The sequence below is a fragment of the Halichoeres trimaculatus genome, unplaced genomic scaffold (genome assembly GCF_033239565.1).
Source record: "Halichoeres trimaculatus isolate MK-OKI-2021-1 unplaced genomic scaffold, fHalTri1.1 fHalTri1_scaffold_14, whole genome shotgun sequence".
NCBI classification, from domain to species: Eukaryota; Metazoa; Chordata; class Actinopteri; order Labriformes; family Labridae; genus Halichoeres; species Halichoeres trimaculatus.
The window spans coordinates 30,962,693-30,989,498 of NW_027437192.1; the positions used below are offsets into that span (position 1 = coordinate 30,962,693).

General features: G+C 40.9%; 1 protein-coding gene across 1 annotated transcript in view; it reads left to right on the forward strand.

Moving 5' to 3' along the window:
• The first annotated feature begins 266 nt into the window (after nucleotides 1–266).
• The window catches only part of arid1ab (AT-rich interactive domain 1Ab), a 95,435-nt gene continuing 68,895 nt past the window's right edge, over nucleotides 267–26,806 (forward strand). The window contains exon 1 of the mRNA XM_074686186.1: nucleotides 267–1,571. Within this exon, the coding sequence (XP_074542287.1) occupies nucleotides 672–1,571 (900 nt within the window). The 5' untranslated portion in view covers nucleotides 267–671. The remainder of the gene's footprint in view (nucleotides 1,572–26,806) is intronic.

The following is a 26,806-nucleotide window of genomic DNA, read 5'->3' on the forward strand; positions in this document are numbered from 1 at the left end:
TTTCTGTACTTTTTTCTTAAATATAATGTTGCCATTGCTTTTGAGTGGTTAATCAGTCTCAAAATAACAAGTTCTTTTCATTCAAAGCAATGATTTTCCTCACAGGTAGACATCTTAATGTATGAGTTCACTCTCAGGTTCATTAGAGCCGCAACAATGGCTCTCCTTGAGCATAAACAATGTTATTATTAGACAGTCAGCTCCGGTCCGGATCCAGTTTTCACTGAGAATTCCATTCCGGGTTTTCATTTTCTCGCGACAGGTCGGTAAGATGGCTGTGTCTCGCGGAGCCTCGTGCTGGTTTGGTTGATTTCTTGCTCGCGCTCTCGTTCTGTAACAGAAGCCCCCCCTCCAACATACACACACACACACACAAACATACACACACTCACTTTTGTCGGTGAAATTCATTTCCCCGGCTCTGTATTTATAAATTTTTGCTTCTGCCAACTTTCCCCTCTCTGTTTTAACTTTAAACGGAGTCGCTGTGGATTACCGGATACCGGTCCGGGCGGAGGGCAAAGGGGGGGAATGAACCGGGACAGCGGGTACGTTGTTTTAAATCTATGTGTATTTATATTCAATGGTTTTTCAGAGTTTGACTGTGAGTGAGTCGCCGTGCTGAGAGAGAGAGGCAGAGAAAGAGTGGAGGAGAGAGAGAGAGGGATATCATGGCCGCTCAGGTTGCCAGCGTCGCCACTCTCAACACTAGCCCGCCATCCGAACTCAAAAAGCCGGATCGGGACCCACAGGAGGAGTCGGTACCGGGAGAGAAACAGCATGAAAATAAGGAACCGGGACCTGACGGCGGATCTCCTGGACAGAAGGAGCTGCAGGACGGGACTGATGCTGGAAATGCTGGGGGAGGAGGGGAGCCTGATATGAAGAACGGCAACGGGAATTTGCCCAGGGTAAATAATAATAGCAGTAATCAGAATGATACAGGCGGGCCCGAAGGGAATAACCATCCCGGAATGGGACACCACCACCAGGGCCCCTTTCCTCCTCCTCCTTACGGTTACAACCAGCACTACAGCCGGGCCCCTTTTCATCAACATGGCGGACAACAAAGCCCTGGCATGGCAGCTGCATCGGGGCCGGGCATGATGGACCCTTACCCCCCTAATTCTCACGAACACGGCTACCCAAACCATTATAACAACTACAGCCCTTTCCAGAGCAGGACTCCTTATCAGGGCCAAGGGTACGGGGCCATGAATTCCCCGCGTAACAACCAGCCTCCGGCGGCTGGGGGGCAGCCAGGCAAGCAGCAGCCAGCAGGAGGAACCACAGCTATGGCTGCCTCTTACAATAATCAGAGGTATAACATGGGAAACCAACAACCTACGTCTACGCCTACTTTAAATCAGCTTTTGACATCCCCGAGCTCTGCCAGGAGCTACCCGAATTACCCCCAAGGAGACTATAACAATCAGGAAGGGGCCAATAAGGGACCAGGAGATATGGGTAGCAGTCAGTATGGTGGGGTCCATCCGGGTTGGCAACAAAGGAGCCACCATCCGCCTCCCATGAGCCCGGGAAACACTGGACAGCCTCCAAACAGAAACCAGGTAAAGTTCCCTCACTGCACTGACACACTTTGATGGAGCAAAGTCACAGAGTAGTCCAGAAACAGCTCTGTAGAGTTGCATATTGCATTGGACCAGCCATTGTCTATGTAGCAAGAGCTCTAAAATGGCTGCCTCTCTCTTTCTCCCAATACCACCCCCTGCAAGAGTGTTTAGACACAGAAACAAGCTGCATTTACCGTTACAAACAACTTTCTGAGCTGCTGGTAACTGCATGTGTCCCTGCTGGGTATGGGGCAAGAGTTTGACTAAGTAGAGCAAGAGTTTGTCAGGAGAAAGTGTGTGTGTGTATGTGTGTGTTTGTGCAGAGGGAGATATGGTGATGTGCTTCTTTAGTCTCATTGTAGATGAAAGTGCAGGAGCTGTTTCTGTGAGAATCCGCTGCTTCTTTCGGGCTGCACAAGCCCTGCTATCAAAGTTGTGTCAAAGGCTGTCAGAGCTATAAACAAGATGCAAATGACAGCGATATCCGTTAGACAGCATTTGCATAATCATTAAGAAAAGCCCTCTCTGTGGGTTAAATAGCTGCCTGCACAGTGAAGTGAAGATGTGTCTCACAGTCCAGTGAATAGCAACAATTACATGCGCTAAGTGTTTACTCGGATCAAAGTGTGATTGTGATTCATCCTGACGGAGGGTTTTCATTCATTGTGGCTCGGTTCGGCTCCGTTCGCCTCCTTTTCCCCCCTCCGCGGTCCTCTCCTGCATGTGCCGCCTTGTAAACACGGCCCCGCTGGTTGGAGTTGGCAAAGTGCAGATTGCCTTTGCTTTGGGATTTGAATTATGGAGGTAAAATCCTGCTGTCAGAGCCAGGAGACAGTTGGTCTTAGGTTGACATGCGAGCCGAGATCTGATTGGCTCCCCATCCCTCCGCTCTCGGCCATTTATAATTGCATCTAATGGAAAGGCTGCAGAAAAACAGCCCACACATATCCTCCATCGCGTCAAGAAAACACACTTTCAGCGCCTTTTTAGTCTCTTTATGCATTTTTAACAGAATTGCATGCATTATTACAGCTTTAGATATTTTTTTTCCAGATTTTTAAAATGATGACTTAATCTTTAAATCTTCCTTTTTGCTCATAAAATACAAACAAAACAACAATATTCATCCCCAATGAAACATATTTAACTCGTACTTTCATTTGTGAAACCCTCTAAGGAAACATTACGTCCCCCGCTGCAGTAATTTGCATGTTGCCTGTAAACATGTAGCTCCACCACTTCCTTTACATTTTTATATTGAACCTTAACCCCACATGCGTGCAGTTGCACCCTCGCAGTCATTTGTAGTTGTTGACCTCTCCCATGCACCTGAAGTTTATTTTTCTCCTCTCAGGGAACACTCTGCACAGCTTGTTCAAGAGGAGCTGACTCTGGTACAGCACATAGAGTAGGTGTGGTCATGAAGCTCGTTGTAACGCTGAGCTTTCCACTGTTTCCAGATCAGGACTTAAAGAGACTTGTGTGCCAGATTATCTCGTGGCCACGTGAGAGTGTTGGACTGGCTGCTGCTGTTGTGTTTACAAGGAACCAAGGTGTCAGCCTGGTGTCACAGTTTCTTTTTTTTCAGCTGGTTCATAATGGCCTAATTTACTTCCTCATGCAGAGGGAGAGTAACCATGCCAACACTGCTTACCTGCACCTCACTTTCTCGCTCAGTGATAACAGCCACATGGTTTGTGTTTTCACTCTGCACTCATGAATTTCAGGTGATATACCTGCAATCTCAGCAAAAGTCATTTTTATCACCTTTCAGTTTGAGTGTTGTAGAAAATGTGGCATGTTGACTTTTTTGAAGTTGTCTCGTATTTACTCTGTACGGATGAAGCGATCATTAGATACTCATAAGGTCACAGATTTAGTAAATATTTAAGCTGGATTGAAACAGAAAATATTGTCACAGAGGATTTATCACTGATCTGCGGCAGTTTTTCAAAGCATTCTGTGCTCACTTAAAAATCTTTTCCTGAGTCAACTCGGTATTTATCGCCTAACCACCAGAAACGTTTTCTATTTTGAAAACAAAAGAGCTCTGTCCTTTAACTGAAACGAGATATTAATGCCTCAAAACAAAATTTAATCTGCTATTAATCAGTTTTGAGTTTGATGTAGTACATGTCTGTGAAAGTCAGGATATTGTTAAAGTTTTTAATTTTAGTGTGATGCTTTTGCATGTGCATGCCTGATCTGTGCAGATTTGCAGATTTAAACCCCTGATCTGCTGAATTTGATAAAAAAGACTGTGGCAAAGTTGATGTTGCAATTTTAACACACTATCAAGGAACATGCAGAGATTATTAGAGATTATGCAATAAGTACTCCTTTCTTTAAAGCATATAAATATTGTGCCAATACATTCTGAATTTTGACCCTTGGTTTCAACCATCACCTGGGCCTCCACAAAGTGAGCATGTAGCAACTCAAAACTGTCATTTTTCAAAGTTTTGTATTATGTGTTTTCTGCTTTTATTCAGAGAGGACAAGTCAGTGTGTTGAGCAAAGAGCAGCATAAGAGCAGAGACGGACAATTTACCGACCCATACCCTCCCACTTTTTGGTACCCTTCTGTTGAGGTGATAGACACACCAATCCGACCCCAGAAGGTGGCACTAGAAACACTGCAGTCAATTGATTGGTTGAAAGAGTGGTCACTTTCTGTGCGACAGCGGTAATAACAAACACATCACCCGTCGTGTTTAAATCTCCAGTCCACTTTGTGAAGATCACTTTCTTTTTGTTTGGAAAATGGCGTCACGAAACAGCGTAAAATCTGCCGTCAAAACAAAACAGTGTCTCACATTTTTCTTCATCGCTGGATTTATTATAGTGGGGTACACTGTGTTGGGCTGCTATGCTGTCATGCTATTATGTAGCTATGCAGCTAGGTAGGGAGGTAGGGGTACGGATGGGTACCTTTCACATTTGAAACGATACTGATGCCTGGTACCTGGCAATCGGTACTGGTACTCAACGGTACCAAGTTTCGGTACTTTTTTGTGTTTATGTGGAAAAAAATATCAATTTGTTTGATAATGTAATATAAAAAAAAATATATTTAACAAATTTGTTCTTTACGATATATATAAACAAGGTGTTCGCGGGGTCTTAAAAATTATTAAGAGTTGATAAATCAATTTTGGGAAAAATAAGGGCCTTAAATAATATTAAAGTCTTAATTGTGGTTTTATGAAATATTAAGTTTCATGGGTATCCAAGTTTTGACCCCAAAAATATCCATGAAAATTTATTTTCCTCCTTGCAACTGTCCCCTGATTGGGATGTTAAACATTCAGCCGATAAAGTTCTAAAATAGAATAGAATAGAAAAGAATAGAGTTACTTTATTGATCCCAAACTGGAAAAATGTAATGTTAACAGCAGAAATCGATGGAGTCAGTAGAAAAATACAAAAAGAAAAAAGAATAGAATAAAAAAATACATAAAGACTCCCATTACAATAAAATACAACAATGAGGATTGTGAGCGGTATAAACACCTGCTATAAATTAATGTCGTTTCTAGTTTCATAAAGAGAAATTAAATACAACATTAAAGCAAATCACACAATCTCCAGCACGTCCTAAATTTAAAAAATGATTAAACCATTTCTCATTTTCTTCAGCAAGTTGGCCTTGAATAACTGCTGTTTCTTGTGAGTGTTGATAAACCTGCCTTTAGTTTAATTTGTTCTTTCAAGCTTTATTCCTCCTTAGCTTACAGCATTTCTGTAAAAATGTAAACTACAACTGTTGAAAAGTGGATGCCAACAACAACTGAGAGTTGCGATAGTCTTAAAACTTTTTTAAAGGTTTTTGAAAAAGTCTTAAAAAGGTATTGAAATCAACCTCAGGATTTTAGCATATACCCTAATAAACTTGCAATGCTGTGTTCATGTCCAGCATGGAAAATCACCTACTCTTCCACTCCCTCACAGTCACAAGGATGCATTTAGGTACCTAAACTTGGTACCTTTTGGTTTTACATGAATAGATACCCGGTACTTTAGACAGAATTCGGTTGGTACCTTTAAAAGTACCTAATTCGGTGCCCACCCCTAGCTATTAACATCCAGCTGAGACACCACCTACCATGAAAGGCATGCAATCAGGATCAGACTTCACCGATCCAACCTGTACCAGACTGTGGTGATCCATACCGGACCACTTGGTGGCACAGGGCTTTATAGAGACACTTGGACTGTTGACTTGCCATAAAGTGAAACTTAGCTGCTGCATCGTGCCAAAAAACAGAGCAAGGTTTTGTTATTTTTAAACTTTCTTCAAAATAAATCTGTTAATTCAGGCATATTTTGTTTCTGAAGTCAAGTGAAACACTTTTGTAGACGATCATGTCACGTCAAAGCTCCACTACTTTCTCATAAACCAGAAGTTATATTTTGTAGTTTTTGGAGTTAAAGATTTTTGAATGTTGGTGCTTTGCAGAAACTAAACCAGCTCAGACTGATACAGTTCATGGACTAGCATACTGGTTGAGCTCTGTTATTTTGCACAGACTCCCTCCAAATAGCTTAAAGCATCAGTAATCAAATGTCTATTACAATACATGGTTAAATATTTGTTGACTCTTTGAGGAAGGTGGATGCTTTGTGTTTTAGCTCCCAGCCAAAGCGAGCAAACTACGGACAAACTGTTCATCTGGGGAAGTGATTCCACCACCTGTTGCATGACAGTTTAAGGTGCAAGCCTTCACACATTTTGATTGCCACTTTGGTGCATCACAGCGGGGTGAACTGCTTCACGGTGCAACTTGGCACATTTATAGCTCTGTTTGGATTTCCGGTGGAGGTTTCAACATGAAAACATGTTACATCTAAATATTCTCCAAATCACATCAGCTGATGTGGATGCTGTGATTTCACACGTCAATGCTCGTCTTCATTTTAGTCATCCAGAAGTGATCAGACACGTCTTGGTTTTGGATCACTGCTGCACTGTTTTTGTCTCAGTCTGTCACTCTGTGTGTGCAGAGAAGTGTCCAACCTGAGGGCAGCTCCAACTTTTGGCGAAGCAGCTGACTCGACAGCATCTCACTCAAGGAGGAGCTTTTCACAGCTTCAGCTCAGTTTGGGACTTGAAGATGGGAACACTTTTACAGTCCAGCTGCGAGATTCTGTTCAAGAGCTTTAGCTTTTATCGATACAAAGTGAGCTGTCACTTAGATCATGTTTCATTGGATGACTGTACTAAACAAGTTTAAGCTGAGCTTCGGCAGCAGCATGTGTGGCGTTTTCATGTCTTCACTGTCAGTTGTGGACTTTAAATAGCTGCAGAAAGACGTGTCATTTAAAAAAACTGCATCAGCTCTGAATCGCTGTTTGTTGTTGTTTGGGGAAAAAAAGAGAAGTGAAATGTTTCTTTGTATTTTGGGTGCAAACTGTGAATAAGTGTCTTATCTGACTGAGCAGCGTGCAGAGAAATCTGTTGCATCTTGAAGTTCTGTTGCCTGCTTTATGTGCGTGTGTAAATATCTAACCTTTTGCTGATTAGTGTGCGTGCATACTTTATCACTTCTTTTAATTCAATATCATGACTTCAGGTGACCCATGCAGGTTTTTTTTATAGTGACTCTTAAGCTCTGAGAGTGGACGTGAGGAAAATCTCCTGCTTGTGCGGAACAATTAAAGCTGACAGTATTTTGCAGAAACTGTCTGTGTGGGAGTCTCACCTAATTGGTCGGAGTAAGAACAGTTTGAAACTTCTGCCTGAGTATTTTAGTGGTTGTTTCAGTAGTGCAGGTGCAGAGAACACATTATCTTAATGGATATAATCCCCGACACGCTACCTGGAGGACAGGAGCTCTCGCAAGGGCGAAAGGACAGAAAGATGACCTGATGGCTTCTTTTTATGGAGACTGAACAGTTGTCGTGTTAGTCATCCATCAAGTGCTGATGGAAAGTAGGAAAATACTGCCAAAACTTTAAAAAAAAGTTACTTTCTGGACCTTTAATTTCTTCACTGATGAGACAAGAATTGTGGGGAGTGGAGAGAAGACGTGCAGTGAGGGGTTTCTACAAAGGTCTAAATCCTGGGTTATGCTTTCTGCACCAACGTGATGATCGGAAATGAGACGTGGAATAAGCGCAAAAGTGGCGTGTGGCTTTTTAACGCTTTAACACTGCGCAGCGTCTATTTCCAAACTGCAGGGGACAGTGTATCGCAAACACACATCTACCGGGGTTGGGGATGGGTACCGAGTTAGATACTTTTATAGGTACCGACCAAATTCTGTCTAAAGTATCGGGTACCGATTCACGTAAACTCAAAAGGTACCATGTTTAGGCACCTCAATGCATCCTTGTAACTGTGGGGCAGTAAAAGAGAAGGCGATTTTCCATGGACATGAACACAACATTGCAAGATGCATGTTGACGAATAAATATGTTGAGTTGAAAAAAAAAAATTATTAAACAAATTGATATGTTTTACCACAACAAAACAAAAAGTACCAAAAATTGGTACCGTTGAGTACCAGTACCGATTGCCAGGTACCAGGCATCGGTACCGTATAGTTTCAAATGTGAAAGGTACCCATCCCTAGTTACAACCTTTTCTTTGCCAGTTCCTCTTTTTTGCAGAGTCTGGCCACAATTTCATGCCAGGAGTTGTTCATAACACCGTTATCACGGTGATCTTTATAGAATCATAGAAATGCCAGGTCATTTTTGCACTTCAGGAACTGGAAGCTCCTGTTTGTCCAAGCGTCTTTGTGCAGAAGTTCGACATTTTCAGATGTGTGAGACGTGGAAATTTTATGCTTGAAAAGGTCCATGTGAGGGGGCGAATCTGCTCAAATGATGTCATTCATCCGCACGAGGCGGCGTGGACCAAGCAGAAACCAAGCTTAAAGCCTCCGTATATGTGACACATGCTCAAAGTCAACATAAAGTATGGACGTACTTCAGTGTTAACATGTAAATTTTCTTGTGCAGTCTGTATAATATGTGAAAGTGCTTTCTGTGATGTCACCCATTTGTTTATGATACAGAGTTTTGAAGCCTGTTGTTGACAGGAACCAGATTGGGAAAGCTGAACTCAGCTGTTAATGGAATTACTGAAGTTAATACTTATTTAAACTATAAAACATTTAAATGTTACCAGCAAAGCAAAGCTTCAGAATGTACAGTATTCAATTGTAAACTTTTATTCCATGTAGACCGGTAATACAGCAAAAAAACAAAACAAAGAAAGTGCCTCGGAGGTCACATTTCAAACCAAGTAGCAAAGAGGGCCTGTAAAATAATGGCATTTTGTTGTTTGTTCTTTATTTTCTGATTGTTTTAACAGAGTAAAATAAGTAATACCTGATAGTATGGCAGTATAAGTCTGATTGTAACCTCTCTATCATGTAGTTCATTGTGTGTTAGTTGCTCTTGGCCTGACGTGGAGACTAGCAGAGCCTGTGAAGACTTCTGTTTACTGTGTCTGAAGCAGACTTTATGAAACACGTCTCCTCTCTGGTCATTAACCACGGCACCACTGGCCTTTTCATTTTTGGATATAAAGCCGCCAATGTTTTCCTTGAATGAATTTGAAACGCTCACCTGCATTAGCCACCTGCCGGCCATGAATTAATGCGTTAATTGACAGTTGTGTGAAGGCTAATATTATGGCTCCTCATACAGCCCCGCACACAAACAAACCCTGTGAAATGAATCGTAGTGCACTTGTTTTGGATGCTCCGGCGCCAGGTGTTTCCCCCCGCCTCACACGTGGGAACGAGCCATCGGGGATGCCCTCTCAGCTCTGCAAGGCTGACTTCCCAAATTGAGTTTGAATGAAATCATAATCGAAGACACTTTGTAAATATTTTGTTTGTTGAGGTAGTCCCTCAGTTGAAGACATAATGAAAACACCAAAGCAGGGCTGTTAAATTGACTGCTGCTAATAAACGCAGGGCTCTGAGGCAGCTGATATACGAGGGGAAGCCCCTTTGCAGATTGGAAAGTCGTCTACAAATAAACACTTTCAGAGCAGCGCTGCTGTGACAAAACTCTGCTCTTTAACCGTCCCCTGCCTTCTCTCAGAGTTAACTCAATCTCCAAACAGACCAGTGTGGGTGAAGCGTGTCACTTCTCTCTGCCAACACTGGAAACCTGGTTAAAGATCATTCTGGAAATGTGACAAGGTTTAATCAAAGACATTTGGCTGATGGGACATATCTCTCTGTTATGCAGGCTTTGAATAAAGTACAGATTATTTTCATGATTGAATGATCTACCCGTGTTGTAATTTGTTATAATTTAATAATATTTGATCACAAAACAGAAAATAACAAATAAATAAAAAAACACTACAACTAAGAATGCAAGATTTGGATGAAATAATCTGAGAAATTATTCCACAACATTATAATCTCTGAAATCCCAGGGACCTTCTTGGGGATTTTGCTACCTGTGCTATTAACGTCTGAATTCCAGCTGATCAGATCTTTTGGTGAAGTGCTGTAGGTGTAAAGGTTGTTTTAACATTTTGGTATTGAAGAGGTATTTTAACTTACACAGTAGCGTTAAATGGTTGCTCATCAGCACTGTTTCCTCTTCCACAGACTTTATGCTGCTGTGCTTCATTTGTTTACTGTCCTTCTCCACTGAGTTGCTTCAAACCTCCATGTTTATTTTTACTAACTCAGTGTTGCATTGAGTACCTGGGCTCTCAGGTAGTATCATTGTTTTTATTAGGGATGTCTGACATCACTTTTTTTCAGACCGATACCAGTGGGATTACTTACTGAGTACCGATACTATGAAATTCCTGATAACAGTGACAGATCATTTCGAACAAAGACAGCACAGTCACTCTGACAGTAAGTCCAAAAAAAAATGAAACAAAACACAAACAACTCTCTGTGAGTTAACAACTTGTTTTTAATAAATTAACCAAAGTGCTAAATAAAACTAACAACAGTCACAGTCTAAGTGTGTGTGTTTTTTTTTTTAAGTAAACTGTAGTGCAAAGTAAAACAGTATGACTGTTAAAGGATAAGTTCGGTTTATACAGCTTTTACATTGTTTATAGAATGAAGTAGAGCAAAATACTCACCCAGAAGGCTTTCCTGATCCAAGCAGTGCTTCGGGAGATATTTAGATCCAAAATCGTGCAGCGGACGTCTGTATGATGGGATCCATCTGGGCGTAGACAGCGCCGCTCCTAAAATTGCATTAATCGTCCAAAAACTCATGTTTTTCACCAATATTCCATCATGGTCCGCTCCGGGTTAGTCCTCTGCTGCAGTCTGTGTCACTCCAGACAGCGCTGTGTGGCTGTACTGACCTCTGAACTGATGAAGACTTGTTTACATTTGCCCCTCTGCGCATTAGTGCGGCTCATTGCAGGGGAAGACGGCAGGCTACATGACGACTTTCTTCTTCCAGTTTTGTGTAAAATGGACGAATATCTATCTGATGAAGATGTTGTCGAGTAGAACTTTGAACATGATGGGTATCATACAGTTTTGAGCCAGAGTCAACAGATGACGAGCTCAAAGAAAGGAGGAAGTGGAGTCAGCTCTCCAGACAGTACTGCACATGCACGGAGGGGCAACGTAAACAAAGTCTTCGTCAGTTCAGAGGTCAGCACAGCCACACAGCGCTGTCTGGAGTGACACAGACTCCAGCAGAGGACTAACCCGGAGCAGACCATGATGGAATATTGATGAAAAACACGAGGTTTTGGACGATTAATGCAGTTTTAGGAGCAGTGCTGTCTATGCCCCGATGGATCCCATTATACAGACGTCGGCTGCACGATTTTGGATCTAAATATCTCCCGAAGCACTGCTTGGATCAGGAAAGCCTTATCAAAATACTAGTTTGATACTTAAATAATCACCCTTGAATCACAAGAAGAACACAGCAGAGATGTTCTCAGAGAAGACCAGCTTAGAAATAACCAAAACAGTGACTGGAAATATGCTCCCATTACTTTTTGTAGAAGCAGAAGGCTTCAGAGAGTCCTCAACACTTCTGGTCCGTGGGGTTTCCTGTGTCTTGTGACTCTTTTTTTTTTTGTTCAAGGTGAAAAATAATCTGTGGGTACTCGAGTACTTGTTCAGGTGTCACTTTGTTCACCTTTCATGCTGATTTCCTTTAACATAATTGACCCGCCCCTTCCCACAGGGTGACACTTCGCGCAGAAAAATGCACGACATTTTAAAGAGTGATTAATCGCGAAATAGCCGCCTAGCTTCCCAAACCACATGTTCTCTAAAACGCCACGTAATGTTGAGTTTCATCAGGTCAGATGACAGTAGGAATGGGTACCTTTCACATCTGAAACAATATGGTACCAGTGCTCGGTACCTGGCAATAGGTACTCAAGGGTACCAATTTTCGGTACTTTTTTGTGTCTATGTGGTAAAAAATATCAATTTGTTTGATGATAAAATTTTCAATGTAACATATTTCTTCTTCAATATATAACCTTGCAATGTTGCGTTCATGTTCAGCATGAAAAATCACCTACTCTTCCACTCCCTCACAGTCACAAGGATGCATTTAGGTACCTAAACATGGCACCTTTTGTCTTTACATGAATCGGTAACTTATGCTTTCTTTTGTTATTTGTTACGTTTTCTGTTATTACAGAAGTTTTTTGTTGTTTACGACAAAAAGACAGCTTCCAGATGTCCTACAGACTGTCACGTATTAATGCCACATTACAGATACAAATTGATGTATCGTAGTATCAGGATTTTTTTTAAACAATTTTAAATTGTGTTTTTATTGTTTCAGTCAATCAGATTTCTTTCTTCACACTTAAATCCTTCATTTTAGTCTTTGTTTATAAGCTGGGTTGGAAAGAGGTTAAGATGTCAGATAGGGCTGCAGCTATTGAATATTTTATTATTTGAGTATTCTACTGAAAATTCCATCGATTAATCCAGTAATTGGATAAAACACATTTTTGTTAAGTTAAAGAGCAGTTATTTTTCAAATGAAAATTTGTTTCAAGCAAGTGTAAAATCAACTGGCTTTGGGTGACAAATTCCAAGTTCAGTGATCTGATGAGATATGAGATACAAGCAGTTGATGCAGATCAATACATGCTTTCATATCAAGTCTCCAAACTCCAGAAAAGAAGCTAGATGTGTTGCTAGTCACTATTTTGAAAAAGAGGTAACTTGAGGGGTCTGAAAACTCTCTAAATATGGCCTCAGCTCTATTTCAAATGTCACTCTTTGAGCTTTTTTGAAATTAAGCGATTCCTCGAGGCAGAGAAAATTCCTCGATCATTTTTTGTAATCGAGTACCTCGAATAATTCGAGGAATCGTTTCAGCTTTAATGTCAGATCTCCTGAATAAATCTTTAAAACTGACTCACAGGTCTGTAGACATCATCATCATCATCATCATCATCATCGTCATCGTCATCATCATCATCATCATCATTGAATGTTTTCACATGGTCTTGTGTTGAAAAAACAACCAAAAATAACAAATTAATCGCAATTTAAATTGAATTGGAACCCCAAAAATCGTAAAAGGATCAAATTGGGACAAAAGCTTACAGCCAGTGCTAGTAAAAACAATGGAAAACGTGAAACATCAGAACTTTTTCATATTTTTTTATGATTTTATCACAAAAAAAGGAGAAACCTGTGAATCTTTGAAGGCAGATCCCATCCTGCAGACAGCACGCTGGAAGTGACACACCGCTCAGTGAAAGTAGTGAATTGTTTGGTGAAAACGTTGCAGGCTTCTAAAAAAACATCCAGAAGGACTTCCAGCTTCTGTTTGTTGCTGGTTGGCGCCGTGGAGAAGAGGAAGCCCGAGCGTTCAGAGAGGAAGTTCACGCTCAGCTCTTTAGTGAGCACTGCTGAGTAATGATTCTCCACAGGCCACATGGACAGCATGCTGCCTCCCGGCAACTCTGTGTGTGTGTGTGTGTGTGTGTGTGTGAGGGGATGGTTTGTGTGTGTATGAGGGAGAAACGGTGTCAGTGATACCCAGGGGAGGGGGGGTGGGTGTTTTGTGAATGATCTTCGTCTGCCCCTGACAGCTGTGTGTATTTGTGTATAAAGTGCAGCAGTTACTTGGTAGTCGTTGGGAGTGTGTATTTGTGTGTGTCTGTGTGTGTGTTTGTGTGTCACTGCCTCAGGAGCCTCTCTGACCTGCTCTTACTCCTTGTGTCACCCGCCATCCGCCGTGATGTAGTAACATCATCGCGCTCACAGCTACAGACAGGAAGCGCAGTGTTTATTCTGGTGTAAACTTTAGATTTGAACCATAAATCTGATCCTGATGAGGAGATTCAGAGGAAACAACAGGTGATAAAACGTTCACCATCAGTGTCAAAGAAACCGCATGAAGATTTTCAGCCCGTACGCTGGCCTGTAAACCACCTCCACGGCCTGCTTCCTGTTTGATTGACTCACAGCACTTTCAGTTTTGGTTTATAACTCATGGTTCCACTGGCTAAAGGAGGTTACGCCTTTTTGTATGTGAGCAGCCTTTAAAAAACAGAACTGATCCATGCAGTGTCTGTGAAAAAGTTTACAGTTTCCTGTTGGTTACATGTGCATGTCAGCAGCCTTTCTGTCATCTCAAAGCTACACCGGGTGGTTTCAGACCAGAAGTTCCAGGAACTTTTACTTTAGCCCAAGGGTCTTCAACCTGTGGCTCTGGAGCCTCATGCGGCTCTTTGTCTCCTTTGCAGTGGCCCTTTGTAGCTTTAAAAATATTGAAATGAAGAATTTTTATTTTTCTTACAGAGGGTATTGATGATAAATGACATTGACACCAAATAAAATAATGCGTTAACATTTTTTTGAACAAAATGCATCACCTCTTGCAATAAAGCTTCAACATTTTTTAGGATTTTTGCTCTTTTTTATTTCTGCATTTTTTTGCAAATTATTTGAATTCTTTTTTAATGATAATTTTGCAAAAAAATTACGAATATTTAAAATTAGCATTAATTTTTTTTTTTGCTGATTTGTCCAATTTTGTCAAATTTTGCAAATATTTCATTTTTTATTTGCAAACTTTTGAAATTTTAAACTTTTTGAAACATTTTGCAACTTATTAACATTCATAAATTTAGCAAATTTATGAAATTACAAATATTTCATTTTTATTTTATTTTTTTCAAAATTTACTAGAAATAAAAAACGAAGACCTTACATGTCGAATTTTATGCACTTTTTTGTCTTTATTCTGAAGATAAAATACATTTTGTGGCTCCCAAATGTCTTTAATCCAGGTGAGCTGAGGCAAAATGGCTCTTATGAAAGTAAAGGTTGCAGATCCCTGCTTTAGCCTGTGCAGGTTTTGATCATGATGTGTTGTGATCTAGATAGTTTTGTTGAACCGAAATCTGAAAGGAGACATGCGCTGTTAAAAGCTGTTTCAGAGCGTCAAACAACAAAGTTTCTGAAACCGCTCTAGGGTCTTAAGAATAAATTAGAGATGGACCGGTGTTTCAGCTTGAGCTGGGACCCTGTTGGTTGTGGACTTACAGCACCATGCATCTTTCTCCAACAGCTTTAAATCATCATTACAAACTTATCTGGTCATGAGTTTTCAGAAAGGAGCAGCTTACAGGTTTCACCCCAAAAGTTCCTGGATCTCTGGGAAGTACTACTTAAGAGCAGGAACGTTTTCAAGGGGTAGATCCCAAGGCTTTGTGCATATTAGGGGTGTCCTGATCCAATACACTGCCCGAAATGGCTATTTTTGGAGGATTGGATAGCATTGGATATCGTCATGCGATTAGGACCGATCCAGTTTTCACATTTTTTCAGCACCGTCATGCTTTACAGCTGCTGTAAATGAAGCAATGTTGCAAAGATGTCCGCTGTGTGGGACTACTTCTCTTTGGAAAGCAAAGTAAAACAGCGTCTTGTAACATTTGTAAAGTGAGTGTTCCTTGAGGAGGTACCATCAGGGCTCACTTTAATCCAACGCGTATGATTCCTCATTTATAGTCAAATCACCTAACAGAGTACGGGATTTATCAGAGAAAGGTATCGAATCAGTACTTACCACGAAAATATCAGAATGGATCTGAAGTCAAAACATCTGTATCAGGACATCCCTGGTACACATATAGCTTGGTATGTTTTAAAATGAATATCTCCACTCAATAATTTTTGAAATTACTTTTGTCCACACATAACTGGGCTAATCCATCGATAAGTGCGGCTCAAAGCCAGGGATGGGTACAGAATTAGGTACTTTTATAGGTACCGACTGAATTCTGTTAAAAGTACCGAGAACCAATTCACATAAAACCAAGAGGTACCTTGTTTAGGTACCTAAACGCATCCTTGTGAGTGGGAGATTAGGCTATTCTCCATGCTGGACATGAACACAGCATTGTAAAGAAGAATAAATATGTTAAATTGAACGTCTTTATATTCTATTATTCAACAAATTGATATTTTTACCACATAAACACAAAAAAGTACCAAAAATTGGTACCGTTGAGTACCAGTACCAATTGCCAGGTACCGGACATTGGTACCGTATCGTTTCAAATGTGAAAGGTACCCATCCCTACTCAAAGCATACCAAACACATATGTGTTAGTGTTTTTTAGATGTGAAACCTGTGCCAGCCAATCAGAATGAATCCCCATCATTCAGCTGTGACGATTGAGAACCAAAAACTCTGTGTCTTCACAAAACCACAAAACTGGAGTTTTCCAAAATCTTCACTTTGGCTGGAGTTTTTATGAAAACATCCTTTGAAAGTGAAGTAAAACTGCGATTTGATGTGGATAACAGGCCTAAACGTATAAAAATACAAAATTTCCCAGATATCCAGCTACTAATGGACATGGCCCAGGAACTAAATTCAGACCCTACTACCTGCAGTTAAAAAGCACCAAATGTCAGCAGTTCAGCTCCCGGCCTCTGAGGAACGGTCAGAGAATCACTGTTTAAAGAGATGATTTTTTAAAACTTTGGATAAGTTGGGTTTGTCCTGTTTGGAGGGAAGGAAAATGATAATGGGGAAGAAAAAACTGAAGGAATTCCAATTTGAAAGACTGAATGAATACAACTGTCCTTTCCACTGAGTTTCCAGATAAATTAAGCTTTTTTTGGATGATGCCATTTATGAAGAGTTAATAATGAAGTCTAGAAGTGTTTAAACTATTAGTACACTATTACAAAAGTCATCATAAGGTCATCTTTAACTCCCCGTCTTAGGTGGAAGTCTTGGACGTATCATTTCAGATAACTCTATGGACATTGTTGCACATTAAAGCACCTCTGAGTGAAAGACGAGTTCGTCTCTGGACAAATGTCAAAGTTGAGTTCATGCATGGGGGCACGCTGGAATGTAAAGGTAATTTATTTCCTCTGACATTTGCCTTCTAAAATGCTCCAGATTAGCATAGTAATATCCTTCTGCCAGCCCGTGTGGGACTACAGGCTTCATTTACATGACGTATGGTGTGTGTGTGTGTGTGTGTGTGTGTTTTGCGGAATAAAGCGGTTAACCTTTAAATTGGTGCAGTTGTTGATGCTGGGAGGTAGAGAATGATGCTTCCTCTCTGCTCTCATTCAGCGGCTCTCACCTTTGCTCTCGGCAGGAGGGAAAGACTGGCGCAGAAAGAGGAAGTCAGAAACACGAGCGTCGGAGGAAGTGCTGGTTTGCCCTCTTTCTGTCTTTCGTGGAACTCAATCATGTTTGTTTTTTTGTTCTGCAATCGAGTCATAGTCAGGCTTTGGGTTTGGCCACGGCATTTCTGCTTTTTGAAAATTACCTGATTAAACCACCATGGGTTAATACTCGAGTTGTGAATTTAGCCCAAGCTTTGCGTCAGGTCTTGTTGATAAAAAAAAAAACAAAGACGTTTAGATCTGTGGCGGTTATTGTTTGCGGAGCTATGGAAGCAGATCCAGAGTTCAAGGCAATAACTTTACAGTGATTCTCTGATCGTTGATACACTCCCAGACACTGGTATGATGATGATATATCACGACGTCTGATCAGCTGAAGAATATCCTTAAAGGTTAAGTGCAACATAAATGTCGAGGGGTGGGAAGCACAGGGCGACTGATAAATATACAACCCTGACTGGATTGAGTATCACCTGATTCTCAAAACGTTTGGCAAACAGATTTGGGACGATTATGGTGTGAAAATACTGTTAATTTATATTCAGTTTTTACACTAAAGTGTGACGGATTAACTCGAGCTTGATCGAGCTGATCCTGACTCAGAAAGGAAGATTGGATGTTGGTGATCCATAGGACAGATCTACTCGACAGATCTTTGCTCTCCTGCTTTCATCAGTGAAGCAAAACTAAAACATCATGATGAAAGAAAACAGCGCTCAGCAATTTGGAGGTGTTTCCCCTATTTTGACGACAACTTGCAATATGTGCACATCTGATTCCCGGCTTATCCTGAGGTTCACAGTTAAACTGTTATTCCTGTAAGTGCTGAAAATTTACTGACCACACAGTTAAACATTTATTATCCCGTAAAATAATACTGTCTGCTTATCTTTACTCTCTTTCATTTTGGTTCACAGAGTTAGAAAAGCTTGAAGTTGCCAAATACAGATGTCTTGATATGATTTTATTACTGTTTTCTAATTCATCTGTGATTGTCATTTTAACAGATTCTCACATCAAGTCAGTCACGTTAGCCGTCATTCATCACAATTTACCGCTGAACATGAATGTGCTGGTGTAACCCAGCGTTCTGAGTTCACCCAACCTGGTTAAGTTGATGTTAAATAATAAAATAAGGCACAACGATGTGGAACAGCACCCACACTTAGCTTTATTACAGAAGACATGAGCACAACCAGACACTTTACAGCAATAATATCTGCTTCGCAGCAGCCTACGGTAACTCTACAGGGACAAACAGTTCAAAAAGGTGAAAACAAACACTGAGCGGTGTGTTAGCTCAGCATTAGCATCTCCGCGGCTTCAATGTCAGTAGTGTAGAAATACAACAAACTTGAAAGTGAAAACTTTTCACGGGGTGTTCAAAACACTGCAAAAAAATGGAATCTAATCAAGAGTTTTTGTCTTTTTTCCTGAAAAAAAAAGTATTTTTAAACTTAATATCTGCCTCATTTACCTGACCAGTCCAGAAACATGATTTATTCCAAATTCTTTAAAGGGGACATATCATGCTTGTTTCTCCTTTTCACTATGCCAGACTAGGATGCCTGTAAAGCATTTCTGCCCTCAGTACAAGTCATTTAGTAGCGTTCTCAATATCCTCATTTTAGGCCATTCTGAAGATCTCGTTGAAACGCTCCGTTTCCAGAATGACCTCCAGTAACCTCGCAACATCACAGCCCTTTGTGCTCTGATTGGTCAGTTCTATCAGAGGGGCGGAGGGGGTAGAGCCAGGGGGCGGTTTTTGCAGCATGGCAGTATTTACAAAATCGCCATATTGGATGGGGCAGACCGAGCGAGTTTGCTGTTTGCCAAAACTTCACCGTAAGGCATTGATAGCACTAATAAAATGGCAGAGTGTGGGATACGACCTTTTGTATTGGACCCCGAGTCAGACCCGGACGGTTCTGCAGCTCAGGAGGAAGAAAATCCACCTGGACACAGATCATCTCAGGACGCTTCAGTGTGGTGAGTCAAAGCGGTACTGTAACATGTATAGTTTATACGTTTATACTCGGCTCTTGGTGGGTGTATCCCTCTGTGGCGGTTGTGTGACTAACTGACATCACAGAGGAGGAGCTGCTTTATCAGATTACTCCAATAAAAAGAAAGGATCCTCATGTCGTCACGAAGGTCGAAATCTCGCAGCCAACTGGCAATGACCTATTTTCAGAGGCATCAAATCTCGTTCTAGGATATCAGAAAAAATACAATATATCATTCGACTTCGATAAATCGACTCTGAGAAGAAGGTGGAACACACGCGAAGTGACTTTGCATCAATTAAATCCTGAAAAGCGAGAGAATCTGATGAAAATGAAAAAATTATAAATAATAGGTTTCCCTGTAGCAGTTTGTTTTTTGATATCATTTTACAAACAAGGAAGGATTTTTGGAGAGATGTGTCCATGATAAAAAACAATCAGTTGCAAAAGCAGGTGGGTTTTACATGATAAAAGGTTATTAAAGGTCAAAATGACGAGATGATGTGTTTGTGACGCATGATTCTTCAAGAGAGGAATCCTGACGAGTGAGTGTGAGCACAGCAGTAACTTCAGACTCTGGCTCCATACTGTACCATAAAGATCCACATGGCAGCTCCATTCTGAACAGGCTTGAATAGTAACAGTGGACGTTTTCAGGCCAGTGTTTACAGCGGCCTAAATGCCACCTCTCTGTGTACAGCAGAGTACCAGGCGGCCTGTCAGCAGCAGCCTGTTTGATACAGAGCCATTGTTTTGTTTTGATTGGATCGGCTCATGGTTAAAAAAAGAGCAGGGCCGTGGTCAGCAGGGACAAAGTTTCTCTGACAAAAGCCACATCAGAGGCTGTTCAGCGTCATTGTTTCTGGCCTGTGTGGCAGGTGACGTTGATTTATTCACGGCAGACGTATTTGAACTGTATCTGATGCAAAGTTTGGAGCGGCTCTGTGAGGCTTGAAAGTGTGGCTGTGGAGACAGCGGTAACTGTTGTTGGCATGTTCCCCTCTCTCTGTTCTCCTGATGATTTGCATGGCCAGGCTCCAGTTCACCTGTTTAGTCTGTGAGAGCGCACAAATTAACAATCCCAGCGGGCTCTCCGGTCCGGTTCAATCCATCGCTCATTTGTTTTTCACTGAGGCCTGAAACGTCTCGGAAAAAGTGCCAAGTCCGTCTCCTCTGTAGTTAAAATCTGCAACAAAGCATAAACTCAATACTCCCATTCAGTTACAAGTTCATGATTCAGATGATGAGCAGACATGTTTTCCTTTGGCTCCGTGCGTGTGTGTGTGTGTGTGTGTGCAGAGCAGTGTGTGTGACGTAAGTGTTAGAGTTGTGACTCGAACCATGAGGCACGCAGTGACCCAGCCAGGTCCTTAAGTGGCTTCGCCTCATTCAGTAGCCAGGGTATTTTTGGCATAGTAGTGAGTGACACACTTATCGTAATGGGTCGTCCAGGGTGCCAATGGTCAGCCTGAATAAGCATCCTTCCCAGCAGCCCGGCCCGAGCCTCAGCAACGTGATGTAACCCATCACTGTCTTGACAGAGGAGCCGCTGCCCGCTCACACATCAGGTGGCTTATCTCAGAGCGGGAGCGCAGGGCACACAGCGCTCTTTTTACCTGAGCGTCCAGGTGAAGTGCTCATGTAACCTGAGAGACACGGCCTTTCCTGCACCCAGCTTCCTGAAATAACCCACGCTGCTCAGGCCTTTAAAAGGATGTCAGCTAACCATAACATCCACTCTGTGCGAAGGCAGGTTATCGGTGTGAGCAGTGATCATCTGAGTGCTCCAGGGTCGTTTTATTTTATTAAAGCAAAGAAGAGATAATCTGTTTACGACTCCGGATGAAGAACAAGTCTCTGACAGAGCTACCATTCACTTTATCTCACCTTACTGAGCGTCAGAGTTTGGAAACATGACATGAGAGGGAGGCTGCTGCTTTTACTTCACTCCTCTTTTTTATTTGGTTGATTTTTTTGTCTAATAGATGAAGCAGTTTCACTGGTTTCAGATGCTCAGTGCACTGCAAAAACTGAAACCCAAGAAGTGCCTTAGCGCTCTTGTTTTAAGTGAAAAATGATCATTGATGGGGAAAGAAAAATGCACCTGTGAGGTGTCCTATAATAACAGTCATGTCTTAATATAGAAATTGAAACAATTGATTCGATTCAGACATCTTTTAATATTTTAGAATAAAACTTTTTTTTCTGGACAAGTCAGGAGAATGTGGCTGAAGTCTGTTAAAAATATTTTACTTAAAATAAGACAGGCACGTGCTTAGAGATGGATACCTTTATAGGGATGGGTACGGAATTAGGTACTTTTACAGGTACTGACTGAATTCTGTAAAAAGTACTGAGTATCGATTCATGTAAAATTAAAAGGTACCATGTTTGAAAATGATGTTGATGTTGCTGATGCTGAAAATGATTTCTGTCTGTCTTAAAAGTCACAACTTCAAAATAGCGTATGCACAACTCCAGACCAAAGGTGCAATCCACTTCAAATGGATCGTCCTCACAGTCCCTCTTTAAGTTTCTTCAGTGCGGCAGTATAACCACATGAAGAGGAGCTTTTAACTTACAGCTTCATGTTCAGCCTCTGTTCTCCGAGTAATATATCAGCCTTTTTTAACAACAATTCCTGAAGTTTGATTTTCTAAAAAAAAGTCAGTTAATACCTCTCAAAAAAAAAAAAAAAAAAAAACTTGTCCGCTGTTTGAAGCTTTTTATCTGATTTGATACAAGAAACAGGAAACTTTACAAAGTTACAGAAACGAAATGACTCTAACATGTTGTTTGGAGTCTGTTGTTGCCCTGAATTTAAAACATAACAACAATAATCTTAGGCTGTATTCAGACCAGAAAAGTCCTTTGGTCAACTTATTTGGTCCGGACCAAAAGCGGACTTTATTTTTTTCGTTTGGTGTGGTTCATATTCAGATTCTACTTTTTGCAAGTGGACTATATTCTGTAAACACATCCACGTGTGTGACGATCAGTGCTTTCATTGGACAGCACTGACAAAGGGCGGCACACAGAGTACAGACCTGGAAATGTGTGTTTGTGCTCTTATTAGAGCTGCTAAATCATTTTCAGTTTCAAGAGCAGCTCCTTCAAAGCAGGCTTAACAACGCTCCGTTTACAATTTTGGAACAGCGAAGACGAATGCGCGCAGCAAGGAGATGCTATGCTCTGCGTGTCCTGACCCACAACATGCTAGCAACAGCGTGGCTAAACAGAAGACGGAGGATCAGGTATGAACCAAAGACGGTTAGGTTACGGTGGCTTTATAGGCCCAAAAGGCGCATGAATCCTGTAGTTAGTTTGGATGGACCTTGGTTTGTATTCAGACCTGCACCGGAGAACCACGAACCCCACCAGAGTTAGTTTGGAAGCTATTCACTCCTGCATGGAAAGTCCACATCAGCGTGGGAAACGAACCCCAGTCTGTTTAAAGTGGACCAAACAGTCCAGGTCTGAATATGCCCTAAGTTTCTCTTGAAGGATGTGTAGTGACTTTTTATTTCATTTTAAAACCTCATCTACTAAAGTCAAAGTGTTCACAGCGTTGTCTGAAAAGAAACAGCTCTGATCAAACAATCAGTGAATAAAAACACCCAGAGGACGACAGCCACCAGCCTGAACCAGCACCCTGGTTGTTGGATTCTGTTCCGTACTCGCTGCCTTTGACATGTTTTGGTTGTGTTTAAATGTGCTAGTACCGTCACATCAATACGGATTAATTATTTCATCGCTCTTCTTCTCAAATACTAAACGTTACCACAGTAACGAAAATATCCCTGCACTTGCTGTGGCGTCTGCAGCCTTTTCTCTTTGCGATGACCACGCTGTTTCAGGAAGAACATCTGGTCCGTGCTCCACCATTTCTCACCCACAATGTGCTGCGTGCCCGCTGGCCGCGCTGGCCTCGTCTCACTGCTGGGAATCAGCCTCTGTCACCTGGAAATATAAGTCTGGTCTGACAGGTTGACAGCCTGCAGTCAGGGTGAATGTTCACTCTCATGTACCTCCAACCTCAACATCACACTGACAGGCCAGGCAGCAGCAGGCAGCACTCTGCTTTTTTTTATCAGGCAATAACTGGACAGCCTCAGCAAGCTGCTCTGATCTACCTAAGAGGAGATGGAGCTCCCAGAGTCCTCTGGGCCTGTCAGTACATGGCCTGAAACCAGCTCACCCTCAGCAGCTGTGTTCATATTTGTCAGTCACAGTAGTGCTCGATGATTAAATTCATACTAACCCATCAGGTGCCGTCTGTATAAAGGTCTGATCACTCTTTAATTCTCTGATTTCTTTCCAGTTTGCAGAAGTATATTAGCCCATCTCTTTTTAGATCAATAAAACACATCTTTCTAATCGGGAATATTGTTTTACCTTGTATGAATTGAAGTAGTTAATAGACTGAGTAAGGAAAGAAAGGCTCATCATTTTCTATACTTTTCATTTCTTGGTGAACATCTCTCTTCGTTAGATCGCTCTGCTCTGATTTCACTAAACTGAAAATTCCAATTTTTGATTGATCTTCTCATTTTTGAGGATCTTTGCATTTGTTCGTGACATGTTGGAGGACTGGTCAATCAGAGGGAAGGGGGTTTTGTGGAGCAGGGGGTCTTTAAGCGCGGCCATCCAAAACCTGCCATACTAAAGCACGTTGCAGCACTTTGTTGAACTTAAATGTTTTTTTAAAATGTGCTATATAAATAAAGTGGATTGGATTGGATTTAAATTGAAACAAGAGATCTTTCTTGACTAACCAGTTAAAAATGGCTCATATCAAGCATAATTAGACATTTTTCTCTTAAAATAAGAAAAAAACACTTGATAAGATTTCAGGGTTTTTTTGCAGTGTACCTTGCAGAAGCCCACCTTTGCGAAGCATGCCACAGCAGAGAACAGAATCATGCTCTAGCACGGCACATCTTTGGTCACACTGGCCAAACAAATTGATCAGACTATAAGGGTTGAAGTGAGCGTAAGCACGGTACAGATGGCCAGTGTGACTGCATCCTTAAAGAGACAGCAGCTTTAAGAAGTGTGTCAGATGGAGGTAGAAATACGTTTTTTTTTTTTTTTTTTTTAAATTTAGGGACAAAAAAAAAAGAGATTGTATTGGGCTGTAAGTCACGTAAAGCAACTTCGGGGGCACCAAAAGGACAATTTAAAGCCAAAAAAGCAACCCAAAAAATCAGGATATCCCCTTTTAAAGAAAAACATAAATCCCAAACTGATATTTTCTCAGTTTTTGTTGGCTACAAGTCTCTTCATATGAGAGCTAATTGCAAACAAACTATTCTGTAAAAAGCAGCTCAGAAATGTAAAAATCGCTGTACATTTTAGGTAGAAAAAAGCAAAAGCCTTCAGTACAGACACCTGAAACAGCATATTTCACTCATTGATACTCTCCTGGAAATATTTTTAAGTATTGAAGTGAACAGAAGAAATGTTAAAGGTTGATTCTGTGATTTATTTTCCTCCAGAGAGCTCAGTGCTTTTGATAAACCTGTGTTAGTTCTGCTCTGTGGTTAGTTTCTCTCCTAACAGTGATGAAGTGACTGTAAACCTGGAAAAGTTTTAGTTTTCTCCCTCAAATCTTCCTTGAGCTGCTTATAACCAGGAGATACTTTCACTGATTTGCGTGTCTGGATCTTGCAGGTGCAGAAAAGGTTTTTGTAGCTCTGCTATGTTTGTTTCTGTTCCTAATAACCTCAAATAGCGCTGAAAGAAATCCTGTTTCCAGCATCTGGAGCACTGTGAAAGCTGATTTTGTCATCAGACTGTGTGAGTTCCCCTCCGCCTCCTCCCTAAACATCTTTTGAATTCTTCTGAACAGCTGGGTGAACATCTGGGTGAGTAGGGTGCTGTTTCCTCTGCTCGCTGAGGATGATAGCACCGGCAGGCGCTGGCTGCTGCTCCCTCTACCCAACCCAGTCCTCACTTCTTTCATCCAAAGTCATGCAGCGGTCAGCTGCAAGTTTGAACTTCTCAGGTTGATGCAGGAGGAAGGCAGACTAATTGCTTAATTGGGAAAACATGTCCTTTTTGCTTGTTTTTTTCCCCCTAGCCTCTTAGCTTCTTGTTTACTCTAGCTCTCAGGTGCAGATCTGGCTGTACTTTAGCTTCCCTTAAAAGCTTATTTAAACAAGTAATCTGGATTGTTGTAATGCTGCATGGCCGCAGTCAGAGGCCTCACTGCCGCTGGTCCAAAAGGAAGTCTTTATGTCCGAAAACCTGAGCTCTTCCTTTTTTATTCAGTTCTGTTTTCCTCAGATTTTGGGTGTTGCTGACTTTGAACTCCAGAATATCTTTGAATGGCTCACATAGATTGCTTCAGCCTAGAGCCCTGTGAGGGCTTTAAAGGTTACACTGTGTAATCCCTGTTGGCAAATGTGCCTGATCAAAGTGCGTCCACTAGTAGTGATTTATTTTTTGCCATTGACAGGCTGGTATTGTTAAAATAAAAGTGTTTAACTACGACACAAAAGATCACTTCAGAAGCAGACTCCTGCTTCATGCTTCAGCAGCAGTAAGTAAATCTACTGAGCTGAAATCTGCAGCCTTCATCACCAGTCACTGTGTGACATTTCCAAAATTGTAGTTTAAAAACATGAAAAAAAACCCATCAATTTATGCAGCTCTCTGAGAGGGAAGTTATGTTCCTTGTGCTGGGAGGAGTCTCATCAGGTAGCTAGGAAAGTACTGTACGATGGGTGCGATGGCCTTCTTTAAACATCTGATATGTACCCGAAGCAGTATCACATTTAAAGGTGTCCCGAATCAGACTTGAAAATGTCAGATTCAGTGACTTGTGAGGCCATGTGGCTGTGTGGACGATTAGATCTAGGTTACCTTAAACTGGAGCTGAACAATTTTGGAAATGATCTAATTGCAATTTTTTTGGGCCAATAGTGCTAACATTGAAAATAAAGAATTTTAATTTTTCGAAAAAAGGGTATTGATGATTAAAGATATTGACACTAAATAAAATCATGGGTAAACATTTTGTTAAACTTAATGTAATTCACCTCTTGCAATAAAGCTTTCAAATTGTTTTAAATTTCTGCAAATTTTTGCTTTTTTTAATTTTGCAAATTTTTGAAATGTGTACAAATTTTTGACAATTCAATTCAAAAAAGTTACATTTTTTTGCTAATTTATGTAATGTGGCAAATTTTTGAAATTCAACATTTTTGGAATTTTTGCAAAACTTGCACCTTTTTTTCCTTTTTTTAAAAGATTTTGCAACTTATTAAAAAATCATAAATTTCACAAAATTAAAAAATTTATGACATTAAAAAATGTTCATTTTGTATAAATATTTGAAAATGTATTTAAATGAAAAACTAAGACACACGTACAATTTTATAAACACAAAAAAACTTCTTGTTAAGATAATTAATCACAAGAGTTTTTGCTGGTTTAAAGGAAGAATGGTTACAAGTTACTACATTCCCTCCAGGTCTGTATAAATGAGACTTTTCTAGGAAAAAAATATAAATTGCAAGCTTTTGTGATATAAAAATTACATTGTATTACGTTGCGATGTTGTTTTATTTCAATCAATTGTCCAGCCTTACTTTAAACTGCAGTGTGAACACAGCCT